This window comes from Chanodichthys erythropterus, chromosome 18 (assembly GCF_024489055.1).
Source record: "Chanodichthys erythropterus isolate Z2021 chromosome 18, ASM2448905v1, whole genome shotgun sequence".
Classification (NCBI taxonomy): Eukaryota; Metazoa; Chordata; class Actinopteri; order Cypriniformes; family Xenocyprididae; genus Chanodichthys; species Chanodichthys erythropterus.
The window spans coordinates 24639429-24664266 of record NC_090238.1 but is presented as its reverse complement, the minus strand read 5'-3'; the positions used below and the strand labels follow the sequence as shown (position 1 = coordinate 24664266).

At 38.9% G+C, this 24838-nt stretch overlaps 1 protein-coding gene across 1 annotated transcript; it reads left to right on the top strand.

Annotated features, from left to right (window-relative positions):
* The first annotated feature begins 1621 nt into the window (after positions 1-1621).
* On the top strand, positions 1622-24098 carry greb1 (growth regulating estrogen receptor binding 1). The gene is made up of 31 exons (XM_067367554.1): positions 1622-1772; positions 2714-2818; positions 3292-3468; positions 4190-4372; positions 5158-5280; positions 6952-7083; positions 8122-8244; positions 8734-8856; positions 9158-9343; positions 10484-10834; positions 11270-11398; positions 11482-11586; positions 11671-11868; positions 13904-14084; positions 14177-14360; positions 14453-14589; positions 15300-15648; positions 15766-15881; positions 16404-16609; positions 17656-18131; positions 18214-18316; positions 18770-18925; positions 19038-19177; positions 19353-19514; positions 19707-19911; positions 19995-20157; positions 22159-22380; positions 22475-22610; positions 22719-22919; positions 23520-23658; positions 23745-24098. Exons 1-31 carry the CDS (start codon positions 1622-1624, stop codon positions 23906-23908), a joined length of 5526 nt encoding a protein of 1841 aa, XP_067223655.1. The 3' UTR covers positions 23909-24098.
* Positions 24099-24838: the final 740 nt, after the last annotated feature.

Genomic DNA, 24838 nt, shown 5'->3' with positions numbered 1-24838 from the left:
GTAGAGCCCTTTGAAGCTGCATGGAAACTGCAATTTGGACCTTCAACCTATTGTAACCTGGTGAAGTCCAATATATGGAGAAAAATCCTGGAATGTTTTCAAAAAACCTTAATTTCTGTTTGATTGTCTTGGATGACATGGGGATGAGTAAATTATCAGAAAATTTGAATTCTGAAATGAACTAATCCTTAATACTGAAATTTAAGTCATTATTTACTGATAATCTCCTCCTGTGAGCTAATAACTATTGTGACTGATTCAAGTCTGTTAGTTGAATGTGCAAACCAAGGCTGCTTTTCTGAAAAATCATTGTCACTCTAATAATGTGTGATCACATTTACTGTTATGCGAGATTTCATGGACAAAATCCAGTCATTTCTCTAAGAAATCACACAAGAGGATTAAAACGTTCCCTAGACAGATTTCACTAGTGTTCAAGTTGGTTAATGTCATGTTGATTGGTCGGAAATTGACTTCTGATTCTTCATGCGTCATTACACTATTGATAATGGACGATGAAATTTCACTAATGTGACCACACCTTAACTAGATTGAAGAAATCATTGGCATCAACTCTCTACCTTCTACTTAGGCTTATGATGCTTTTGGGGAATACAGCCCAGATCAGTCTAATTTGTGAACTAGTCTTTCAAACCAGTTTTGTGAACTGGATCAACTTATTCAATAAAAAGAACTAACTGAAAATAATAATTTATTGGTGTTAAACAAAAGCTCAAGGCTTAGCTCATATGTCAAGGCTTTCCATAACTTTCAGTCTGTTCCTCACACAATGTTCTAATGAAAAGAGTACATCTATAAAATGCATTATTCATCCTGTGAACGCAGCCTTTCCCAGCTTCCAACTTTGTGTTTACTGTTAGTGGTAGATCATTCTCGCTCTCTCTCGTTCTCTCTCTCTCTCTCTCTGTGTGTCAGTCTGGGTCAGGATGCCCTGACATTGGCTCATGGTGACTTTATGAGGTTGCAAATTGGACACCCTACAAAAATCCACTATCCTGGGGAAACTGGCTCTCTGCACAGCCTGTTGTAAATGATTTGAGCACAGTTTTGTTCTGTGCAAATCATATTTACTGACCATGGAGAGAGGGTGATTGCCTTATGAGTCACTGACATCAGATCAGCTTATATGAGTTTGTGTGCAGTTAAAATCAAATGTCCTCAAATAACCTCTGTGTAACAGCTGTTTGCTTTCTTGCACAGTTCTCAAATTAAACTGTAGTTTTGTTATTTGCAGGTGTGATGTTTTACTGGAATAGTTGTCTTTAAAACACTAAATAATACTAATAATTTATTTTATTAATGTACAGTCAATACAGGGATTTTTTTCATTGGCCCCAAACAAAATGATTACATTTGTTTTCTAGTCATATTTGTTTCAGAAAAAGAGATATTCCTTTTTAAAAATTTTATATATTAATTTTCTTTCAAAAATTACAATTCACAACAAATTTATCATGGAATGAATTTTTACAGCAAAAATAGCACTATGACGGCTATAAACTTTATTAACACTTTTATAGAAAATTATGGCATACATTTTTTTTGTTGTGTTGCCATTTTAATTTTTATATAACAAATTCTCTTCATTCTATTAAAGGTCATGGGGAATTCATATACAGGACACCTTCAGAGCACACGGTTTGAGGAAGTGCTGCACAACTCCATAGAGGCGTCACTGCGCTCCAACACAGTGGTGCCCAGACCTGTGTTTTCTCAGCTGTACCTGGAGGCATTGCCTTATTCTCATGATGGTGAGTTTTACGTGGTGGTGAGTCTTCTGTGGTATCACACTCTTTAGAATGCATCTCTTGATTTGTTTTGATGTTTTCAGTGTCTTATACGTATGGCTGGGGGACATGGTAAAAAATATTATCACAATATGTTTTCCATATCATGGAAAAACATTAGCACGATATTTATCACAATATTCATTTACCATTAATGGGAAAGGAAATGCTTTCCACATATTTGTTAGAGCTTGAGAATGAATGTAAACTTGTTTGTTCACAGAGTAATCAAATTAAAACATAGCATTTAATTTACAACAAAACATTGCATTTTTATTTTTTTATCCAATAGGATGCTGCACAACAGAACTGTCTAAATTTTAAACATGGATGAAAAATTTCTTGGTTATATGATATTCCTTATAAATAATAATTTTATATTTCTTTGAGAAGTACATTTTAGTATAGAATAGTGATATATTTCTGTCATAATTTCTTGAAGTTGAACCGAACTTTTATTTTGATGGTTTGTCGTGATGATCTTAAAATAAAATAAAAAAGATAATTGTGACTTTTTATTTCACAATTCTGACTTTTTTTTTCTCAGAATTGCATGCTATAAAGTCGCAATTGCGACTTCTAAAGTGAGAATTGTGTGATATAAACGAATGCGAGTTCAATCAGGAGTTCAATCATGCAATTCTGAGAAAAAATGTTGCAATTATCCTTTTTTTATTCCGTGGCAGAAACAAGCTTCCATAGCTGTGTAAAAATTTCCAGAGCTTATCATCGACATAAATTTCATCGCAATCTCCATATGATACCATTTATCACCCAGCCCTACTTAGGCTGTACGTCTCCTAACCAGACATGCGGTGACAAAGCATCAAGTGATTAAAGCTCTTGAATGTTTATTTTAATTCTTTTATTTTATTCTTTTCTTTATTTTATTTTTTTCCCAACAGGTCGAATAGATGAGGAAGATGATGAAGAGGATGGCTCAGATTCAAACAGCCCTCCAATCCCATATCAGATGAAGCCTCCACCAGAGGGATCCTGCACTACAGATGGTTAGATCATATGAATCATATGTAATAGAGCAGATCAGTAGTGACTATTTTTGCCATAAGTCAGTACATTTATAGCCATTCAAACTATTGATGGATGATCTGTACATTCATAGAGTCACTGTGTCCTGAGACAATGGGGAACATCAAGATGTTGATCCAGGAACAACATTCCAATCAACCAATCAGATTTAAGGGACAAGTTTATTGTTTATGTCAAGTTTAGGTTTACAACCAGGGTTAGGTGCTTCTACATCAATGTTATTCACTTATCTTTCCCCTCTGAATTTAGGGATAAGTTATGGGTAGGATTAGGTTTAGGGGTAGGAATAGGGTTAAGACTAAATTTTCAGACAGGAATGTTGTTCCAGGATGAACAAAATATGTTGATCCAGGAACATGTCGTACTTGGTAAAATCACGGTGACTCTGATACAATAGTGACCAGACTGCACTTGCATTTCTGGTTTCTGTCAGGTTTCTGTCAGGCGGGTAAAGACCTTCGGCTGTCGTCCATGGCCACTGAGTCTTTGGAAGTCCCTCCTGGATTTCTACTTGTCGGTGCGAAATCTCCCAGTGTGCCTGATCACATTCTGGTGTGTGCGGTGGATCTGCGCTTTCTTCCTGATGAATGTGGACGTAATGCACTTTTAGGTAAGACACACTGAACCTGATGAACCAGAATCTGAATAACCGGCATTATAAAAAAAGAGCCAGAGTTTGAAATAGAGGTGGAAAATAGGAAAGCCTTGACTTAGGTCAGGGTACCCCAACCTTGTGGAACCACATTTTCATTTGTCAGAGACACATGTTTAGGTCTTTAAAGGGATAGTTCACCCAAAAATAAAAACTTGCTGTTAATTTACTCACCCTCAGGCCATCCAAGATGCAGATGACTTCTTTTTTTTTCAATAGAACAGTAAAGAAGTAATTTTTATAACAGTATTTTTAGCTGAAACCATGGTCCTTTTGATTCATATAATGGAAGTCAATGGGTGCCGTCACTTTGAGATCCAAAAAAATATATGCAGACAAAACAAAATGAATACCCATGGCTTGTGATGATACGTTGAGGTCTTAAATAGTGAAACAATCTTCCCTCTGTGGTAAACAAACAGCGTCAGCTCACGTGTGAGGTCGCTCCCGTGCATACGTCATTATTTAATTTGGGTTTCTATGGCCCTAAACTCAACTCAGCACCCTTTGCCCCCAGTGATGGTTTGTGGCTATGGAAACTAGGCGCTCAACTGGGCACTGTCTACTATGTCTCTATTTTACTTAACTGATCTTAGTCCCCAAGGAATGTAGACCGCATCTGTGCACTTGAAGACATCCACAAAAAGCAGTTATTTACCGGATGTCTTGTCTGTTCTAGGTTTCTCTGGGAACTGCATGGGCTGTGGAGAAAAGGGCTTCCGCTACTTCACTGAGTTTGCCAATCACATCAACCTGAAGCTCACCACGCAGCCAAAGAAGCAGAAGCACTTAAAATACCACCTGCTCAGAAATGCACAGGGCATTCTGGTCAAGGGACCACCAATCTGCTGGAAAAGAATGGGTAAGTTTAAACAGAAATGATTAGACAATGAAGGTACCATTCTATACTTTATGAAAATCTTGTTGAATGGCATCTTATTTTAGCAGTGTGTAGCATCAGCATGAATTATTGACAACCAGTGATTAGCAGGAAGGTTAACTTTTCTGCATCTTGGGTCACCCTGACACAGTCACCAGCACTTGTCTTCTCAGTCTGACAGTCCAGATGGCCACCACATCTATTTGAGCTCACTGCTGCCATGGTGACAAGTCAACATTGGGCCAAAGAGCTTTGGCAGTGTATGCACATATTCAGAGATTTTTTTTTTTTCCAATAGAATGCCTAAATGAGTGTAATGGCTTGCTCAGACACAGGAGGATAACTATAATGATAAATATAGCTATATTCTAATTCAATGAAAATAGGAAAGTTCAAACCACAGCTACACAGAGGAACAAAGTTGTTGGAAATTTCCAGTTGATGAACGATAACAGCCAATGGAAACCAATCAGAATTAATCCGGCTTTAAAGAGCTTGAGCATTTAAAGCTGTGGATGACATAACTGCAACACGCTTATAATAAACTGAACATTACCACAACTATATGTTTACATTTCCTAAATAAAATGTGAGTGGCTATGGTATTCTGATGTGATTATTATTATTATTAGGCTGTTTTTTTTTTTTTTGTATTTTTTTTGTTTTTTTGCCAAGCAAAAAATGCTTACAATTTAGTGTTGATCTGTTTATGCTATGCGTTTTACTGAGGTTTATTATTTTTTTGTTTTTTCTCATGTCATGTGCAGACAGCCGAATGAGACATGCAGTCTGTAATGTATCTGCTGGACCAGAGGAACAATCAGGACATGGACCCTCTGACCTGCCTCCCAGTTCAGCACACACTGCCTTGAACACTATTAACCACACAGGTAGGAAACAAACAGGGTGTTCAGATAGAATACGTTTACATTATTTAACTGTCTGTCTTGTTGCTAAATTCAAAATGTCCAATGAATGTATTTACAGTGGGTACGGAAAGTATTCAGACCCCCTTAAATTTTTCACTCTTTGTTATATTGCAGCCATTTGCTAAAATCATTTAAGTTCATTTTTTCCTCATTAATGTACACACAGCACCCCATATTGACAGAAAAACACAGAATTGTTGACATTTTTACAGATTTATTATAAAGGAAAAACTGAAATATCACATGGTCCTAAGTATTCAGACCTTTTGCTCAGTATTTAGTAGAAGCACCCTTTTGATCTAATACAGCTATGAGTCTTTTTGGGAAAGATGCAACAAGTTTTACACACCTGGATTTGGGGATCCTCTGTCATTCCTTTTTGCAGATCCTCTCCAGTTCTGTCAGGTTGGATGGTAAACGTTGGTGGACAGCCATTTTTAGGTCTCTCCAGAGATGCTCAATTGGGTTTAGGTCAGGGCTCTGGCGGGGCCATTCAAGAACAGTCATGGAGTTGTTGTGAAGCCAGTCCTTCGTTATTTTAGCTGTGTGCTTAGGGTCATTGTCTTGTTGGAAGGTAAACCTTCGGCCCAGTCTGAGGTCCTTAGCACTCTGGAGAAGGTTTTCATCCAGGATATCCCTGTACTTGGCCGCATTTATCTTTCCCTCGATTGCAACCAGTCGTCCTGTCCCTGCAGCTGAAAAACACCCCCACAGCATGATGCTGCCACCACCATGCTTCACTGTTGGGACTGTATTGGACAGGTGATGAGCAGTCCTTGGTTTGCCTGGTGTCTTGCCTGGTGTCTTGCACTGAGGAGAGGCTTCCGTCGGGCCACTCTGCCATAAAGCCCCGACTGGTGGAGGGCTGCAGTGATGGTTGACTTTCTACAACTTTCTCCCATCTCCCGACTGCATCTCTGGAGCTCAGCCACAGTGATCTTTGGGTTCTTCTTTACCTCTCTCACCAAGGCTCTTCTCCCCCGATAGCTCAGTTTGGCCGGATGGCCAGCTCTAGGAAGGGTTCTGGTCGTCCCAAACGTCTTCCATTTAAGGATTATGGAGGCCACTGTGCTTTTAGGAACCTTAAGTGCAGCAGAAATTTTTTTGTAACCTTGGCCAGATCTGTACCTTGCCACAATTCTGTCTCTGAGCTCTTCAGGCACTTCCTTTGACCTCATGATTCTCATTTGCACTGACATGCACTGTGAGCTGTAAGGTCTTATATAGACAGGTGTGTGGCTTTCCTAATCAAGTCCAATCAGTATAATCAAACACAGCTGGACTCAAATGAAGGTGCAGAACCATCTCAAGGATGATCAGAAGAAATGGACAGCACCTGAGTTAAATATATGAGTGTCACAGCAAAGGGTCTGAATACTTTCTTTTCGTTTTTCTTTTTTAATAAATCTGCAAAAATGTCAACAATTCTGTGTTTTTCTATCAATATGGGGTGCTGTGTGTACATTAATGAGGAAAAAATGAACTTAAATGATTTTAGCAAATGGCTGCAATATAACAAAGAGTGAAAACTTTAAGTGGGTCTGAATACTTTCCGTGCCCACTGTACTTTTTCAAGAATAGAATCTCTTTTATCTTTAAACTGATACATATTACCCTGTCCCCATCACACAGATCTGAACACCCATCTCAGTATATCTGAGGGCTCCACTCCCATAACCAACGGCAGTCATATTCCTGGATCCCAGCAGCCTCTGCCACAGCCTGGAATAGTGGCCAATGGCCCTGGAAGGCCCACAGTAATAGGTAATCCTTCCCTCACTACCCAGCAGTCACTATTCACTCAGTGTTTATATTTCAAGCTTGGATCAGAGAAAAAGGAAACCTCAGTTTTACAGGGGCAGTCCCTAAACTAATCCCCCCTTTAGACTTCACACCTCCAATGAAAGAGAGCCCACCTTTTGGAATGTTTAAATTCTTTAAAAAGAGGCTGCTGTATTGTCTAGGTCTTTTCCTCCTCCTCTTTTGTTGTTGGTGTCTGTCATTATTCAGCATTTGGGGCTGTAAAAGATCCCTCTCTTTTCTTTCAACACTCTCTGACTATCACCTCCATAAAGTGGTGCTGTAAAGTCTCTTCCCTTCTCTCTCCTGCTCTCTGTCTGCATTGTAAAATGTGAGACTTCCTTCCTGATGCTTTGGTTTTCATTAGGATTTAACACATCTGCCCTTTTTTTCTGTTTCTCTTTGCATTTCTACTCGTGTTTACAGTCTGGTTAATGTGTAACATGATAATCACTTCCTATGACACCAAAACCCACTTTTAAAACAAATTTACATTCCATTGCTTTTATAATTACAAAAAGAAAAAGTTTGTCAAGGTAAACCTTAATGTGAGCTTGACAAAGACTTGTCTGAAAGTTTTTTAAAAAGTTTTTTAAAAGCCTTGAAGTTACATTATATAGCAGTGTTGAGAGAGAGAGAGAGAGAGAGAGAGAGAGAGAGGGATGGTTGGTGTTACGACCGTCTAGGGGTAGGCCGCAACAGGAAGAGGAAGAAAAGAGTCTCACTACCAGAGAGATGGTGAAAAGAAGAGATTTATTTCTTAATGAGACAAGGCCAAAATAACAAACAGAAGAATCTTTTTTTAACCTCTACAATTCCTAATTTGAGATTGATGGAGGGATGGATGGACACACTGATGGATAGATAGGCAGACTGATGATGGAAAGACAGACGGATGGATAGATAGACAGATAGATAGTTGGTTAGTTTGTTTGTTTGTTTGTTCTCTTCTACTTTTTTGTTAGTCATATTGACCACTGACCAGTTGTGCTGCTTTTCAAGGCTCCATGGCAAATTCTGGGCCTCCCAAGAAGAGACACAAGGGATGGTCCCCAGAATCCTCTGCTCCTACAGAAGTCACCCCCAGACCTGCTCCCAACAGCACGACCAATGGCACTAAATCAGGTAGAAACACTCATATCTTTACTGACATAAAATTCACTGCCCTCATTTACCGCTTCTTGTGTTGTGACGGAATTTGTCCTTCTGAATAAGGAGCCCAGAGTCATGGTGGGTGTGGGGGATGGATATTTCCTGAGGTGCACTGTAAGATCATTAAATCATCAGTGGGTTGTATTTGGGTTTCATTCAGACACAATATTTCTGCTCCTACACTGCATCATATATATTATTTACCAGGGAAATTATAGAGATATACCAAAGTATTTTTTGTTGTTGTTGTTGTTTTTTGCATTCGTATTTGACCTCAAAACATATAAGTTCTCGTGCCCCCCGTGGACTCAGGTCAGTGGTTCCCAACCTGTTTCAAAGAGATGTTGTATTGGGATTGATTTTGGGATGTGTTTATGTGTGTGCCCTCAGACCACACAAGTCATGTGAGTGTTGATACACTATTACATCAACTATATCAAGTGTGGATATGTTTGTCTTCAGCTGACAGCAGGGCATCTGGGTGTTTGTCTACGGGGTCATCTCTGCCCGTTGCACCGCGGGAGTCTGTCACAGTGCCTGATCACCTACTCCAGACTTGTGGACTGCAGCCTGTCATTTTTAAAGGTAAGATTTTTTGTTTTTATGAATTCTGGTGACTATATATTTTTTTCTGACCCTATTTACAATAACACCAGTTTCTGTTACTAAAATTTCTACAATCACATTACAAAATTTAAAAAATGGAAATGTTTATAGACTTATAGAAGAAACACAACCTGGACACTTTTTTAAAAAATGTTTTCAGTGGTTTGTGCCTGTTTTGTCTACTGTGTGATGTGCCCTGAGAGCGGTTCCTAACACTTTATCTAGGGCCAGCTGTTCAGTTACACTGTGTTTTTGTTTTTGTTTTGTTTTTTGTCTGTAGGGCATGGGACACTGCCACATTTGTGTGGGAACCTCAGGGACGTGCTGGTGAGTGACCTGCTACAGAAATGCTATCGCAGTTCCCAAAACCTCCCCCACGTCTATGAGCAGTACGGCACTGCTCCCATTCAGCCCATCTCCACTGAGATGCTGATCCTGCTGACTGTCTACTATCTAGTGCAGCTTGGTGAGAACAACAGTATTTCAGTGTGCATGTATACATGCACATTCCATACAGTCTATGTCCAGTAGTAAACTTTTTGATGCCAGAAATACCCTATATGAGTCCCTTCCTAAAATATATGCATGTATAAAGATCACTTTGTACTGTTTAAGCAAAATATAAAAATCGAAATCCCTCTATTTAGAGCAATGTTAGATGTATAAAGCTGAAGAAAAACTTTTTCAACTATTTTTTTCCAAATCTAAAATTTATTTGTTTTTGTTAATTGAAATAAAGCTGAAATAAAATAAAAAAGCAAATATTAGATGAAAAAATCATTTTATTTTAGTTAGCTTCCAAGGCAACATGGTTTTAATCTTAAAGGAACGCTCATAGAACGCTCCTAGAGTTAAACAGTTGAGTTTTACTGTTTTCAAATCCATTCAGCCGATCTCCGGGTCTGCCAATACCGCTTAGCATAGCTTAGCATAATTCATTGAATCTGATTAGACCGTTAGCATCTCGCTCAAAAATGACCAAAAAGTTTCAATATTTTTCCTATTTAAAACTTGACTCTTCTGTAGTTACATCGTGTACTAAGACCGACGGAAATTGGAAAGTTGCGATTTTCTAGGCCGATATGGCTAGGAGCTATACTCGCATTCTGGCGTAATAATCAAGGAACTTTGCTGCCGTACCATAAAAATAAAACTGAAATAAATATAAATAAGTCCATAACAAAATTACTAAAACTAAATGAAAACTGAAAATATAAAAATTCAAGCTAATTCAAAAATTGAATAATTATTAAAATAGTATATAAATAATACTAAAATGACACTGGCTTTCAGTTAAAAACTATAGCTATCAACATAATGAAATAACCTTATTTAATCTCAATTTTATAATATTTTATAATATTTAAATTCAGTAAGTGTGCTCAACATTATCGCATTGAACATATTTAATATCTGAAATTTAATACTGTAACTTTGACAGTAAAATAAAATTTAAAAAAAATAAATAAATAAAAAATTAAATAAAAAAAATAATAAAATTTTGAAACCCACCAAGAGTTGACAGATATTATATACTATAAAATTTCTTCAATTAATTGTGTATGAGCAGTATGAGTAAGTGTATTTGTCTATCATGTTACAACAGCACCTGACCAGGCTCCTCTGATGGAAGACTTGGAGCAGATCTTCATGCGTTCCTGGCGTGAGTCACACCTGACGGAGATTCGGCAGTATCAGCAGACACATGCACAGTTTCCATCGCCTCTTCCCTGCCTCGCTCAGCCCCTCACTCCGTCTCAGCTCCCCTGGCTGGCCAAACTGGCCACCAGCTCATGCGGGGAAGGAGTTCTGGTGCTGGACACGGCGCCCTCTCTGGCCGAAGCGCTGGAGGACACCTTTCACAGACTGCTGAATGGCAGATTGAGGCAGACCAATTATGTGGTGATCATCTGCATGAACAGGAGCCAGGAAATACAGTCATGTGTGGTGGTGACAGGTCTGTGGGTTACAGATTTCCAAGTTATAATTGTAGATATATATTTATGGGTTTAGACTAGAAATGCACAGTATATTGGTGCCATATTGGCTATTAGCCATTACATTTTTTTTTTTACATTATCTGTATAGATATTGGATATTTATTCGTGCATGTTTATTTCCCCTATTTATACATTTAGATTACCTTTGCTGTCATCTTACGCATACTTCAAGTTAATCTTTAAAAAAAATGAATAATTTAATACCGCATTAAATATGAATAAATACTATAATATATAAATAATACTAAAATAACAACAGCTTACAGTTAAAAACTATCGAAACAGCTATCAACATATTAAAATAATTGCAATTAATCTCGTGATGTTTTTTTAGAAAGTATAACAAAGCAGTAAGTTGAAGGTAATTTTATAATGTATATGTTTTCACACAGGGAAGCATCAGACTCGTGCTCTAGCTGAGAGTCTTCTCTCTCCCAGTGATTGTGTGAGAGAGATTGTCCATGAACTGTCATCTGGGATGGCTGCAGAGCTGGGGTCCTATTTCAGTTCTTTGGGTCCAGGTAAGACTTCTGGTTTGATAACTGGATCTCACCTTGTTAGTTTCCCCATTCAGTGTTTAATGCACCTCTACACCATTTATCAGATGGAGATGTGGAGGCTTTGCTGGAGAAAGCTAGTCCTGAGAACACCTCCCAGTATTCTGGTATAATAGAACTATCAGGAGGCAGCCCTAAACCCAAGTGTGCCGGTGAGACTGACTTTTAAGTATCCAAGTATGAATTTAATGTGATAAATACCCTCAGCGTAAGGTGTGTTAACACTTTTTCGACAGAATTCTCTGTGGAGTGGCACGAGATTCGGCCCGTTCAGCTTGCTGTTGCACGGAAGTTGCTCTCACACGTTTGTGCCATCGCTGATTCCAGCACACAGAACCTGGACCTCGGTTCCTTCGACAAGGTTGAGTTCTTAATCTGCGTTCCACCCTCAGAGGTCACCTTTCATCAAGTCGTCCTTCACCTGTGGAACTCAGGTAGAGTACCGCCACTCATTATCCGTGAGTCTCTACTGCACCTTTACAAAAAAAGAAGTATACTTCAAGTTCATTTTATCAAGTATACAAATATATTTTCCAGTGATACTTTGGCCCGGTTTCACAGACAGGGCTTAGACTAAGCCAGGATTAGGCCTTAGTTCAATTAGGGCATTTAAGTAGCTTTTATAAATGTTCACTAGAAGGGGAAAAAAACATTACTGGTGTACACCTTGAGACAAAACGATTGCAAGTTGCTTTCAGTTCAAACAGCTCAAACATGCATTTTAGTGTAGAAATAGCTTAAAGGGTTAGTTCACCCAAAAATGAAAATTCTTTCATTTATTACTCACCCTCATGCCGTTTCACACCCGTAAGACCTTCGTAAATCTTCAGAACACAAATTAAGATATTTTAGTTGCAATCCGATGGCTCCGTGAGGCCTCCATAGGGACAAATGGACACTTCCTCTCTCAAGATCCATAAAGGTACTAAAAACATATTTAAATCGGTTCATGTGAGTACAGTGGTTCAATATTAATATTATAAAGCGACAAGAATATTTTTGGAGCGCCAAAAAAACCAAATAACGACTTATTTAGTGATGGCCGATTTCAAAACACTGCTTCAGGAAGCATCAGAGCACAGATGAATCAGTGTGTCGAATCTGCTGTTCGGAGCGCCAGAGTCACGTGATTTCAGCCGTTGGCAGTTTGACACGTGATCTGAATCATGATTCGACACACTGATTCATTTATGCTCCGATGCTTCATGAAGCAGTGTTTCTATGAACTTGTTGTTTACTTGTACCAAGTACTATTATAAATACTATTTCAGTACCTCTTGGGACTAAATTGGCACACTTTTTAGTTTATACTTAAAGGGTAACCGTAGCAAATTTTGAGTGCACAATAAGTTTATATCTATGTTTTATATACTGTTACTCTTAGTTTACTAGTTATAAACTTGTAGTCCACTTTTTAGTTGATGAAAGTACACTTAGAAGTATACTCTCAGTAAACTACTAGTTTAATAGTTTTTTTAGTTCTTTAAGTGAAGTTAATGGTTTAGTTCACCTAAAAATGAAATTTCTGTCACTAATTACTAGGGCTGGGACAAACTCTCGAATCGATCCCGAGCTTAGTTTTCAACAGCAGATGGCACTACATGCTTTAGAAAAATGACAGGGTAGAGAAGAAATTGTTGAATAAAGTCATTATTTTTGTTTTGTTTTTGTGCACAAAAAGTATTCTCGTCGCTTCATAACATTAAGGTTGAACCTCTGTAGTCACGTTCACTATTTTAATGATGTCTTTACTACTTTTCTGGATCTTGAATGTGGTAATTATGTTGCTTTCTATGGGGGACAAAAAAAACTCATTAATTTAATCAAAAATATCTTAATTTGTTCCGAAGATGAACAAAGGTCTTACGGGTTTGGAACGACATAAGGGCAAGTAATTAATGACAGAAATTTCATTTTTGGGTGAACTAACCCTTTAACATCATACACATATACAAGTGAAGTTAACATCATGCATCAAAGTGCAAAAATAGTATATAAATAGGAATCTGTAAGTGTAAGCCTAGTACACTTAAAATACTTGACTGAAATGATACTTGAGTATATATCGATTAAAAGTACAAGTTTAGGCCAAATAAATAAATAAATAAAATTTAGGCCAACTATACTATCCGGTATTAGCCAAGTATACTTCAGTATAATTTTGTTAAGTATATCTCTGATGAGTACATACAAAGTAAATTGAAAGTATACTCTCTTAGTTTTAGTTTAAAAGAAGTGTACAAATAGCACACTTTAATAAACTTTTTTTTATAAGGGCACAGATACAGGGCAATTTTCTTTCTTCTCATTTTTTTCTCAATTTTTTTTTCTCCCTTTAAAACAGAAAGTTAAAGGCCTTTTCCTTTTTTTTAAATTGGCATTTTTTTCATGTCACACTTGGAGAAATCCCACTGAGGAATTATATTATATATTACAGATAGATCACACTTCCTGCTGTTGTATTTCCAGGGGTGTTACGGGAGTTGGGGCTGAACCAAGACTGCTTGTCTATAAAGGAGGCGGAGCAATACGTGGTAAAGCTGAACCAGAGCGCAGTAGGAAAGATCAACAGCCTCATTCAGAAATCAAAGATGAACCCCTACACGCTCTTCATACTGGTGCATGATCATGCACACTGGGACATCAGCAGGTATCAGACTTCCCATGATTCTCCTTGAACCTTAGTATCATCTTTGCTTGGCTGTTGGTAAAATAATCTCTGTATCTTTGCTCTTATGACAGTGGACAGTGCAATAGAGGAGATTCCAACTTAGGACTAGTGGATGGTCTGTTGAACTGCAGGCAGATTCGAGATGCTCCCAACATCCTGACGCTCCATGTGACTTCATTCCCCTTCACCTTGCAGACTCAGTACACACGCATCAGCCCTTACAATGAGATCCACTGGCCCTCTGGATTCAACAAAGTAAGAACATCATATACTATCCATTTAAACCAGAAAAGGTTGATCACAACCACAGAACTTTTTGATTTTGTCTCACTGTTTTTCTCACTTAGGATGTGGATTTTTATCACGAGAAGACAAAGTACTTTGGTGTATCTGAGCTGCTGGAGACGACCCGCTCTGGGAGTGGCCTTCCTCTGCTACGATATGACAGTTCGTTTGAGAGCATGGCTGCTGCTCTGGAGGAGAGGTATGTTTTCAGTTTTTAGTTTAATATTGTAGCTATTAATTAATGTATGGTTAATACTCTTCAGTGCATATACTCTGTGGTTCAAAAGTATGGGGTCAGTAAGATTTGAATGAATACTTTTATTCAGCAAGGAGGAATTAAATCGCTTAAAAGTAGCAGTAAAATAACATTTGCTAAAGATTTCTGTTTAAAAAATAAATTCTGTTCTTTTGAACTTTCTATTCAACAAAGAATCCTTAGAAAAATGTATCAAATGTATCCATAAAAATAGTTTTCAACATTGATAATAAGAAGAAATGTTTCTTAAGCACCAAATCAGCATATTAGAATGATTTAAAAATGACCTTTCGAAGCGAAGCGATGCGTTTTTGTAAGAAAAATATCAAAAAAAATTTAACTTTTTATAAATTCAAATAACTAGCTTCTGGGCAACTTTATGCATACTGCGCAAGTCGACTTGCGCCAAATGAATAAACCCCTGACACTATGTATGAGAAGCGTAAGCTAGATGCTGCTCGACAAACTCAAGCTCCTCTTCTCTTATATCAAAATCCTCTGATATTTTTCTTTAAAAATTCTCATTTTACACTTATAATTCGTCACTTTGTTTTGTTTTGCTCTATCCTGTACCCTTTAAAAGCTTGCCGACCCTAAACCTTTGCCTCAGTCCTCTCTCTATGTTATGTTATAACCCTGCTCCTTCTCCTCAGGTTTCCAAAACTACATAGTGCGGTGATTCGCACTCATGTGCTGATCCAGCATTACTCTTTGGCCCTGATGGCAACAGCGGGCGGCCAGGCTCTACAGGCTTTGCAGAAGCACATCTCAGTGGAGACTCTGGAGATGGTACAGTGCCTTGTCAACACATCCCAGCGGTGTCCCAGCCATCATGGTCACATGCTGCTCTTGCGGATCCCCTCACCAGATCTCGCTGCCTTCGCCCACCAGCGCCTATGCCATGTCCGCAACAGACTCGGCCTCCACAAGCAGTTTGAGATCATCCTAGGGGATCCATGCTCTGCTCTCACTGTAGGAAAGCACTTCCTGGAACAACTGAGGGTATTTACTTTTTATTCTTTGTTTTTTTTTTTTTTAAGAGAAATAAAATATTGTGTCATTTATTCCTCCCAAAATATCCCTAAATTGTGAATTATTTTGCTCTTTAAATGTCTCTAGGCATGGCTGAAGATCTTAGACCCGGACTGGACTCCACGGACATATCTAGAGCTGGAGGCTTTACCCTGTATCCTCATCTTAACCGGCATGGATCCACTTGGAGAGTCTTTACCCAAGTAAAACACTCATATTATTATGCATATTTTAGTTTTTTTGGTGGCTGTGGCTTGATTCAGAATTGCTTTTGTAAAATGTTAGGCATTACAGGCACGCATCCAGCTGTTAAATATGTTTTTTTTATTATTTCATATAAGAAAAACAACAATCCTTTTAAGAGTAGTTCTTAAAGGTTCTGCAAATTGTTCAGTGAATCATGAAATGGGCCTTTTAAAGCTTTCTTATCTATTTTATTTGTTTGTCCAAATAATGGTTTGATGAATTTGTACAGAGGTCAACATGACCTCAGAAAAATAAATACCTGTGGCAATTTGAGGTCCCTTTCAAAATTGTTGTCCCAATTTCATGTATTTATTTTACTAGCACAGGCTATTTGGTGTTTTATTAGGTTCAATATGTCAAGCAGAGTTACAATGCTTTTAGCCCAAATTTTAATATCACTATAAATCTATACACATCTCTGTGCAACCCTAGTTTGTACTTTGTCTTACCTCTCACCCATGTTGTTCCTTTGTCCCTAGATCTCTGAAGTACTGTGACCTACGTGTTATCAGCCTCTGGTCTCTGCAGCGCACCACTCTAGAGCAGGAGCTGGGATTGGCCGCGTACCTACTGAAGACAAAAAAAGACACCCAGCATGGGCCCCACGCACCCAGCGACCTGTCTGAGAGTGACCCTGAAAAACTCAGCAGCACTGACAATGAGGAGGAAGAGGTTGTGGTGGATGGTCAGTATTGCAAAGCCAGAAAACATGAAGTTTATACTAAACTGAGCATAAACCATTTTGTTATAAGAGTGTGCGCATCATTTATACACTAAATTAGACAGGCATTTTCATGGTCAAGGCACACCCACAACTACCCCAAACATACATAGAGAGAAAAAGAATATCAAGCTATCAGTCAGCTCAGCCTCATGCAGTCTGTGTTTTAACACAATCTTCAGCACAGCTTTTGGGAGGAAGAGGATTCTCTCCCAAGACCCCAGCATCTCTTCATTGTCCTCCAACACCTCATGTAAGAGGAAATGGAGATTAACCACCTCAATGACTGCATGTCCACATAGGTAGAACGGTTTCTTTCTTCAGGGACATTTCCAATAATCCAAAACATAATGGATCAATCAATATCAAAATCGATATTTATTTAAAATTAAAATCAAAGGATAACTTTTCAACCAGCTTTTTATTGTCACAATGTTGGTAGTATATGTAAATAAACAATGTGTACTTTTTCCATGTTACCTGCACCCAGTTATCTCTGTGTATTTGTCAGCAAAAGATGTCTTTTAATTGTAACGCTTTGGGTTGTTAGTTAAAATCTAACAAAAATGCTTGTAATTCTTTGAGAAATTGTTTGTAATTTACTGCTTCACTCTTTTAACTCCAAAAACATCTTGGAAAAAAATGATAAAAATTTTTCTGATAATAACTGATAAACTGATCAAATAAACTTATATCTTGAGTGGAATGCCTAACGTCACTTTAATAATAAGAAATAATGGGAACCCTGTTGAAAAAACCACCACTCATGAGCTGGTTTAGGCTGGTCAAGTGCTGGTCCAAAGCAACCAGCTCAAACCAGCTGCCATGCTACAAAACATACCTTACCAGCATATGCTGGTTTTTTCAACAGGGAAATGGGTCTGATTTGGGACTTGCGGCAGTGATCTGCTTACGGAACGGCTCCCAAAACTGGTGAATTCAAAATTTACTGGCAGCATGAATTTTGAGGGATTCTCTCACTGACCTTACCTCTCTCTGGTGGTCTATAGTAAACAACGATCTCCCTAGACTGGGTAACCAGGCCTCCCCAGCTGGCTCTCAATACCCACAGTCTGACTGGACTCCTTTGGATCCAGAAAAGCAGCCCAACCAGAGAAGACAATCCAAATCCACCTCATCCGGTTCTTCGTCCACGCGGGCCTCTCCTCTACGGCAGAGCTGCTCCTGGGCGTGCAATCTCAGCCGCCCGCCTGTGGTGCTGCTCCCTAAAGCTGTCTACGACCTCATCACTACTGTGGATTCCAGTGGCCTGCCTAAATCCACTTCCTTCCTCCCTCACTCTTCGGTAGAGTGGGCCAGCTCCTTTAGACCCCTCCTCAGTAAGATGATGACCTGCACCGAGCAGTCGCTATATTATCGCCAATGGACGGTCCCTAAACCCCACCACATGGACAGCAGTAACCGAGCTGAAGGACGCACTGATAACTTCCACCCACGAAAGCTGCTGCTAAGTGGGCCACCACAGGTAAAAAAAGAGTCTGGAACACTGGTTGACAGTGTCAGTATTAGACTGGTGGGATAAAATGGCTATTGTTGTGCATGTTCAGGTAGGGAAGACTGGGGCGTATCTGCAGTTCCTTGGTATTCTCTCTCGTATGCTGATCAGACTGATGGAGGTGGACATCTACGACGAGGAGGACATCAACTGCAGTAAGTATTAGGGATGGAAATAAAAAGGAATATTGTGTGTTTGAGTCACTGAAAATAAATGGCTCATAAGTTATTCATTCAGGAATCATTTGGATTTCACTGTTCATGCTGTTGGGTCTTGATTCTGAGAAGAACAGACTCATAAAAATCATTCATTTGTGAATCGGACTGCGCTGGTTGTGCTGTATGTTTTTGAATTACTAAAAAGAACTGATTCAAAAGAGTCAATTGATCAAAAATCAGACCACACTGGTCACGCTGTGTAGATTCAGCTGTGCTTTGGTACACGTACCAGAACCATTAATGAACTTTAATTTGGTTCTGGTATTCTAAAATTTTTTTTTTTTTTTTATAAATTTGTGACACTGAATTCCTTTTATTTAAATCCTTACACACTGAAGTGTCTTTGTGTCCTATAGGTATCACTGAAATGATCAATATTTTTTTCTCCAGATTGTGAGACAGAATTGATGCGATATCATCAGCCCGCTGCGACGTGGCCCAACACAGACACTGTGCGAGAGATGCCTTTTGATTACTCCATCCATGACCCTAAATACTACAATATTAGCACTGTCTACTCACCAGACTTCACTCCAAATTCAGATGGTGGGACCATCAATACAATCATATATGGTTTAGTTGAGCCCTGCTGTAGTAGTTGTTGCATTTAAGTAGGTTTATATTATTAGAATTGTTTGTTTTGTCTTTACTGCTTTAGATGGACACTCCAGGAGGCAGGAAGACGTGTATCTACGCAGGCAAACGGCAAGGATAAAACTTTCTAAATATGCAGCATACAACACGTACCATCATTGTGAGCAGTGTCACCAATATATGGGTTTCAATCCACAGTATCAGGTGAGTCCTTATTCACTTTATTACACAGCTCTCTTGAATACTTTGGGATTGTGTCAGGGTTGACCAGCTGAGTGTACATTATCCCTTACCTTTTGGCTTTAAACAGCATAATCTATATTATAATGTGTGCATTTTGGTCTGATTATATTTTGGGACGTTGATTTTCTGTTTGCAGCTGTACGAGTCCACCCTGCATGCCTTTACCTTCTCTCACCTGCTACTGGGAGAGGAAATCCAGCTTTACTTCATCATTCCCAAATCCAAAGAGCATTACTTTTCCTTCAGCCAGTCAGGAGGCCAGTTGGAGAGCATGAGACTGCCCCTTGCTTCTGATTGGGTACAGTCTAATAGTCAACTAGTAGAGGCCAATTTTGCCAGGAGTGCATGATGAACATGATATTTTCATAGTTTTGTTATAAATACTAGTAAATGTCTTCTAAAATGTTTAGTTAAATAAGCTTGACTAATTCCAGACTATGTAACTGAGTAATAAAAAGAACACCATTAAAGCAAGATTTGATGTTTGCAGAATCCCGACGCTATCAAAAGTCCAATTTTTACACCCACCACTGGTCGCCATGAGCATGGCCTGTTTAATCTGTATCATGCCATGGAAGGAGCTGCCCACCTGCACATTCTAGTGATTAAAGAGTACGAGATGGCCGTCTACAAGAAATACTGGCCCAACCATATAATGCTTGTCCTTCCCACTATCTTCAATGGAGCTGGAATAGGTAACCACCAGTTATCATCCTGTTTAACTGATCTGTTGGTCAGTGAGTCTTTAATAAAGTAGCCTTCTCTCCCACGTTCTCAGGAGCAGCACATTTTCTGATTAAAGAGCTTTCCCATCATAACCTGGAGTTAGAGCGGAGCCGGAGAGTGGAGCATGGAAATCGGCCACAAGACGTTTGGCCCTTCATCATCCTCGCAGATGATTCCTGTGTCATGTGGAACAGTGTTGATGTTGATCCAAAAAGGTGCTTAATTTTACACTTGATCAAACTTACAAACTATATATATATAACTGTAATGTTATTTTCAAAGTACTTTAGAAATTACTACTATTACTATTACTTTCATAATATTATTATATTATTACTAACTTTATTTTAATTAATTATATATTTTATTATTTATTATTATTATTTTGTAATTGTTTTTAGCTACTTAATTTTTAGTTGTTCCAAATTAATTTTTATCAATAATAATAATACATTTTAAGAAATAACCTACAATTTTTAAATAAAAACGTTAAATAAAAGTATTCTGTCATCAAAAAAGACTGATGGAAATTAATGGGGTCAGAAAGTATAGGAACAGAATTGTAATATTGGATTCATCCCTACAGTGGGTACGGAAAGTATTCAGACCCCCTTAAATTTTTCACTCTTTGTTATATTGCAGCCATTTGCTAAAATCATTTAAGTTAATTTTTTCCTCATTAATGTACACACAGCACCCCATATTGACAGAAAAACACAGAATTGTTGACATTTTTACAGATTTATTATAAAGGAAAAACTGAAATATCACATGGTCCTAAGTATTCAGACCTTTTGCTCAGTATTTAGTAGAAGCACACTTTTGATCTAATACAGCCATGAGTCTTTTTGGGAAAGATGCAACAAGTTTTTCACACCTGGATTTGGGGATCCTCTGCCATTCCTCCTTGCAGATCCTCTCCAGTTCTGTCAGGTTGGATGGTAAATGTTGGTGGACAGCCATTTTTAGGTCTCTCCAGAGATGCTCAATTGGGTTTAAGTCAGGGCTCTGGCGGGGCCATTCAAGAACAGTCATGGAGTTGTTGTGAAGCCAATCCTTCGTAATGTTAGCTGTGTGCTTAGGGTCATTGTGTTGTTGGAAGGTAAACCTTCGGTCCTGAGCACTCTGGAGAAGGTTTTCATCCAGGATATCCCTGTACTTGGCCGCATTCATCTTTCCCTCGATTGCAACCAGTCGTCCTGTCCCTGCAGCTGAAAAACACCCCCACAGCATGATGCTGCCAACACCATGCTTCATTGTTGGGACTGTATTGGACAGGTAATGAGCAGTCCTTGGTTTTCTCCACACATACCACTTAGAATTAAGGCCAGCAAGTTCTATCTTGGTCTCATCAGACCAGAGAATCTTATTTCTCACCATGTTTGCAAACTCCATGCAGGCTTTCATGTGTCTTGCACTGAGGAGAGGCTTGCGTCGGGCCACTCTGCCATAAATCCCCGACTGGTGGAGGGCTGCTGTGATAGTTGACTTTCTACAACTTTCTCCCATCTCCCGACTGCATCTCTGGAGCTCAGTGATCTTTGGGTTCTTCTTTACCTCTCTCACCAAGGCTCTTCTCCCCCGATAGCTCAGTTTGGCCGGACGGCCAACTCTAGGATGGGTTCTGGTCGTCCCAAACGTCTTTTATTTAAGGATTATGGAGGCCACTGTGCTTTTAGGAACCTTAAGTGCAGCAGAATTTTTGTAACTTTGGCCAGATCTGTGCCTTGCCACAATTCTGTCTCTGAGCTCTTCAGGCAGTTCCTTTGACCTCATGATTCTCATTTGCTCTGACATGCACTGTGAGCTGTAAGGTCTTATATAGACAGGTGTGTGGCTTTCCTAATCAAGTCCAATCAGTATAATCAAACACAGCTGGACTCAAATGAAAGTGTAGAACCATCTCAAGGATGATCGGAAGAAATGGACAGCACCTGAGTTAAATATATGAGTGTCACAGCAAAGGTCTGAATACTTAGGACCATGTGATATTTCAGTTTTTCTTTTTTAATAAATCTGCAAAAATGTCAACAATTCTGTGTTTTTCTGTCAATATGGGGTGCTCTGTGTACATTAATGAGGAAAAAAATGAACTTGAATGATTTTAGCAAATGGCTGCAATATAACAAAGAGTGAAAAATTTAAGGGGGTCTGAATACTTTCCGTACTGTCTGTATATTCACCATCTCTCAAGTTGTGTTTTTATATGTTTTCAGCGGTACTGCAGGGACAGAAAGAAATGTGTCCTTGAAACAGGTTCTTCAGCATATGGAGTCTTCTCCAGATATTACTCAATATGGCTTATGTGGGATGAGGAAGTGGTCCAGTCGTGGAGGTGAGGCCGGGCGGCAGAAAGAGCCGTTTTCGCGTGGACACCTACACGACTTCCTGCTTCTTAATGTGGACCTCACACAAAATGTGCAGTACAACCAGAACCGGTGAGTTCTCAGAATGTCCAACTAATTTGGTTGGTTTTTCCTCCATTATTGTCCAAATATTCACCAAATCTTCCCCTCATTCTCTCCACAATAGTTTCACATGTGATGATGTGGACTTCAACCTGCGTGCCCACAGTGCAGGACTCCTCATCTGCAGGTTCAACAACTTCAGTGTTATGAAGAAGCAGATTGCCATTGGTGGATACGGTACCTTCATCATCAAAACTAAGGTAGTTTTCTAGCCAGCATCCAAAAGCATTTTACTGTATAGATCTATGACAAAAATCATGCAACTACTAAAACAATCTTCTTCTGAAATTCTTCTGAATTTTCCACAGATGACAGATGTGCCCACCACAGTCCAGCCGTCTCAGTACATCTGTGCTCCAGACAGCAAGCACCTGTTCCTGGCCACACCAGCTCAGCTACTGCTGGAGAAATACCTCCAACACACCAGCCATCGCCTCTTCCCCCTCAGCGCCCAAAACTACAGCCACCCAGTCCTCTCTGTCGACTGCTACCTGAACCTCGGCCCAGAGGTACTCTCACTAATACCTGTACTTTTACCAAAAAAAAGAAATTCATAGTAGACTAATTTCCAGTTTAAACAGCTTGTTTGCATCTCTGTACAGACTTTAGAAGGATCCCAGCATCTTAAATAAGTGGATAGTTTATTTAAATGCCATGCCGGATCACATTGGAAGATTATGTTTGTTCGGAAAGTTTTGTTTTGTAAACGAGGCACAGTGTTATGGAAAATTTGCAAAGAAACTTTTGTTGAAAGATGAAGCAGCCAACTGTATTGGATCTGAAAGCAGCTGCATCACAAACCGTACAGCAAGTAAAGGATTTTATAATGCTTTGTCTGTAAATGACTTTTCTGCATATGTTTTTTTTGTGCAAAAATTTGTATAAATGTTATAAGTAAACCTCAAGGAACAGATAGAAATAATAATTAAAAAAATTCACATCATGATCCATTTAAATAAATAAATTTAAAAAATTTAAAATTTTTAATCTAAACTGGTTGTGCCAGATGTTAATACCATGGTACTTGAAGGAACACATCGCTACCTTCCTGCATACTTCCACATGATTCTAAGTAGAGCTTTTTGTGGTTTATTTGTGTCCGTTCCCAGGTGACCATTTGCTTTGTCAGCTCCAGACCTCACTCCATTAACTTCAGCACTACAGGACTGCTCTTCAGTGGCCTCCTCTTATACTTCTGTGACTCCTTTGTGTCTCCTGGATTCCTCAAAAAGTTCCAGTTCCTGAAAGGTAAACTTAAATAATATATGTATCTATAAGTCTGTCTATTTAGAGCAAAAGAAAACACTGACAAGTATTTGCTCTTTCTGCTCCAGGGGCAACACTGTGTGTGATCTGTCCTAACCGGAGCTCTCTACGTCAGACTGTAGTTCGGCTGGAACTGGAGGACGAATGGCGGTTTCGTCTCAACGATGAGTTTCAGACAGCCAACGCCAAAGAGGACCAGCCTCTCTTTTTCCTCACAGGAAAACACATATGACTCTCAAAGCCCAAAGACTTAATCACTTTGGTCTTATCAACAGTCCTGTATGTATATAATATTAGCTCTGTATATAATGCACTGGATGTGTAAATGTAAATTAACTGCTTGCTTGCTGTTGGTGTTTTTTCTCTTTTTAAGCTCATACAGGAAAATTAAAATATTATTACACTGCATATGGACACACCCTCAAAACCGGATTTACATCTTTATCACTGTTTAAAATGTATTTATTTACCCTGACCTTTCTGTTTTTATATTTTATTTTTTATAGTTTGATGTTTTAATTGTTTTGGGGTTTTTTTCTGTCACATTCGGATCTTTTTGCATCAGCTTAATGCAGTTATGAAGTGTTAAAATAACAGACTGAAGTATTTTGTAGAAAAGAGTATTTTTGTAGCTGTGTTTAGCCAGTTCTGTGATGAGTGTGGATGAGGGCATAATGTCATTAAAGTACTTGTGTCATACATTTCAAATCTCTACAGTCTCCGCTCAACATTGTTTTTCTGTTCCAAATGCTTTGCCAAAATGTGCTACATTTGACGCTGTACCCAGTGTTGCCAAGTCCGTTGTTTTCCCGCGGAATTGAGCTACTTTTACATTGTTGCCGCGGGTTGTTTTTCATGTCCGCGGGTTAAAGCGCCCCCAAATAAAATAATATTTAGCCCCTGGAATGCGACTTTTACCAGAGGAGCGCTGCCAAAAACGTGGAATTTCAGTTTTGAGTAGCAATTGGGCGTTTTTTGTTGTTGTTGTGGAAAACCTGGCAACCCTGGCTGTACCACGGTATGAACACTAGAGGGCAGAACAATCACGTGGTAGAGATGCTAAAAAGAGAATGTATTCTTTTAATACAGCTGAAGTTATGGTTTAACTGGCTCAAATAATCAAAGGTGTGTTTTTTTTATTTTATAAAACTATAAATAATGA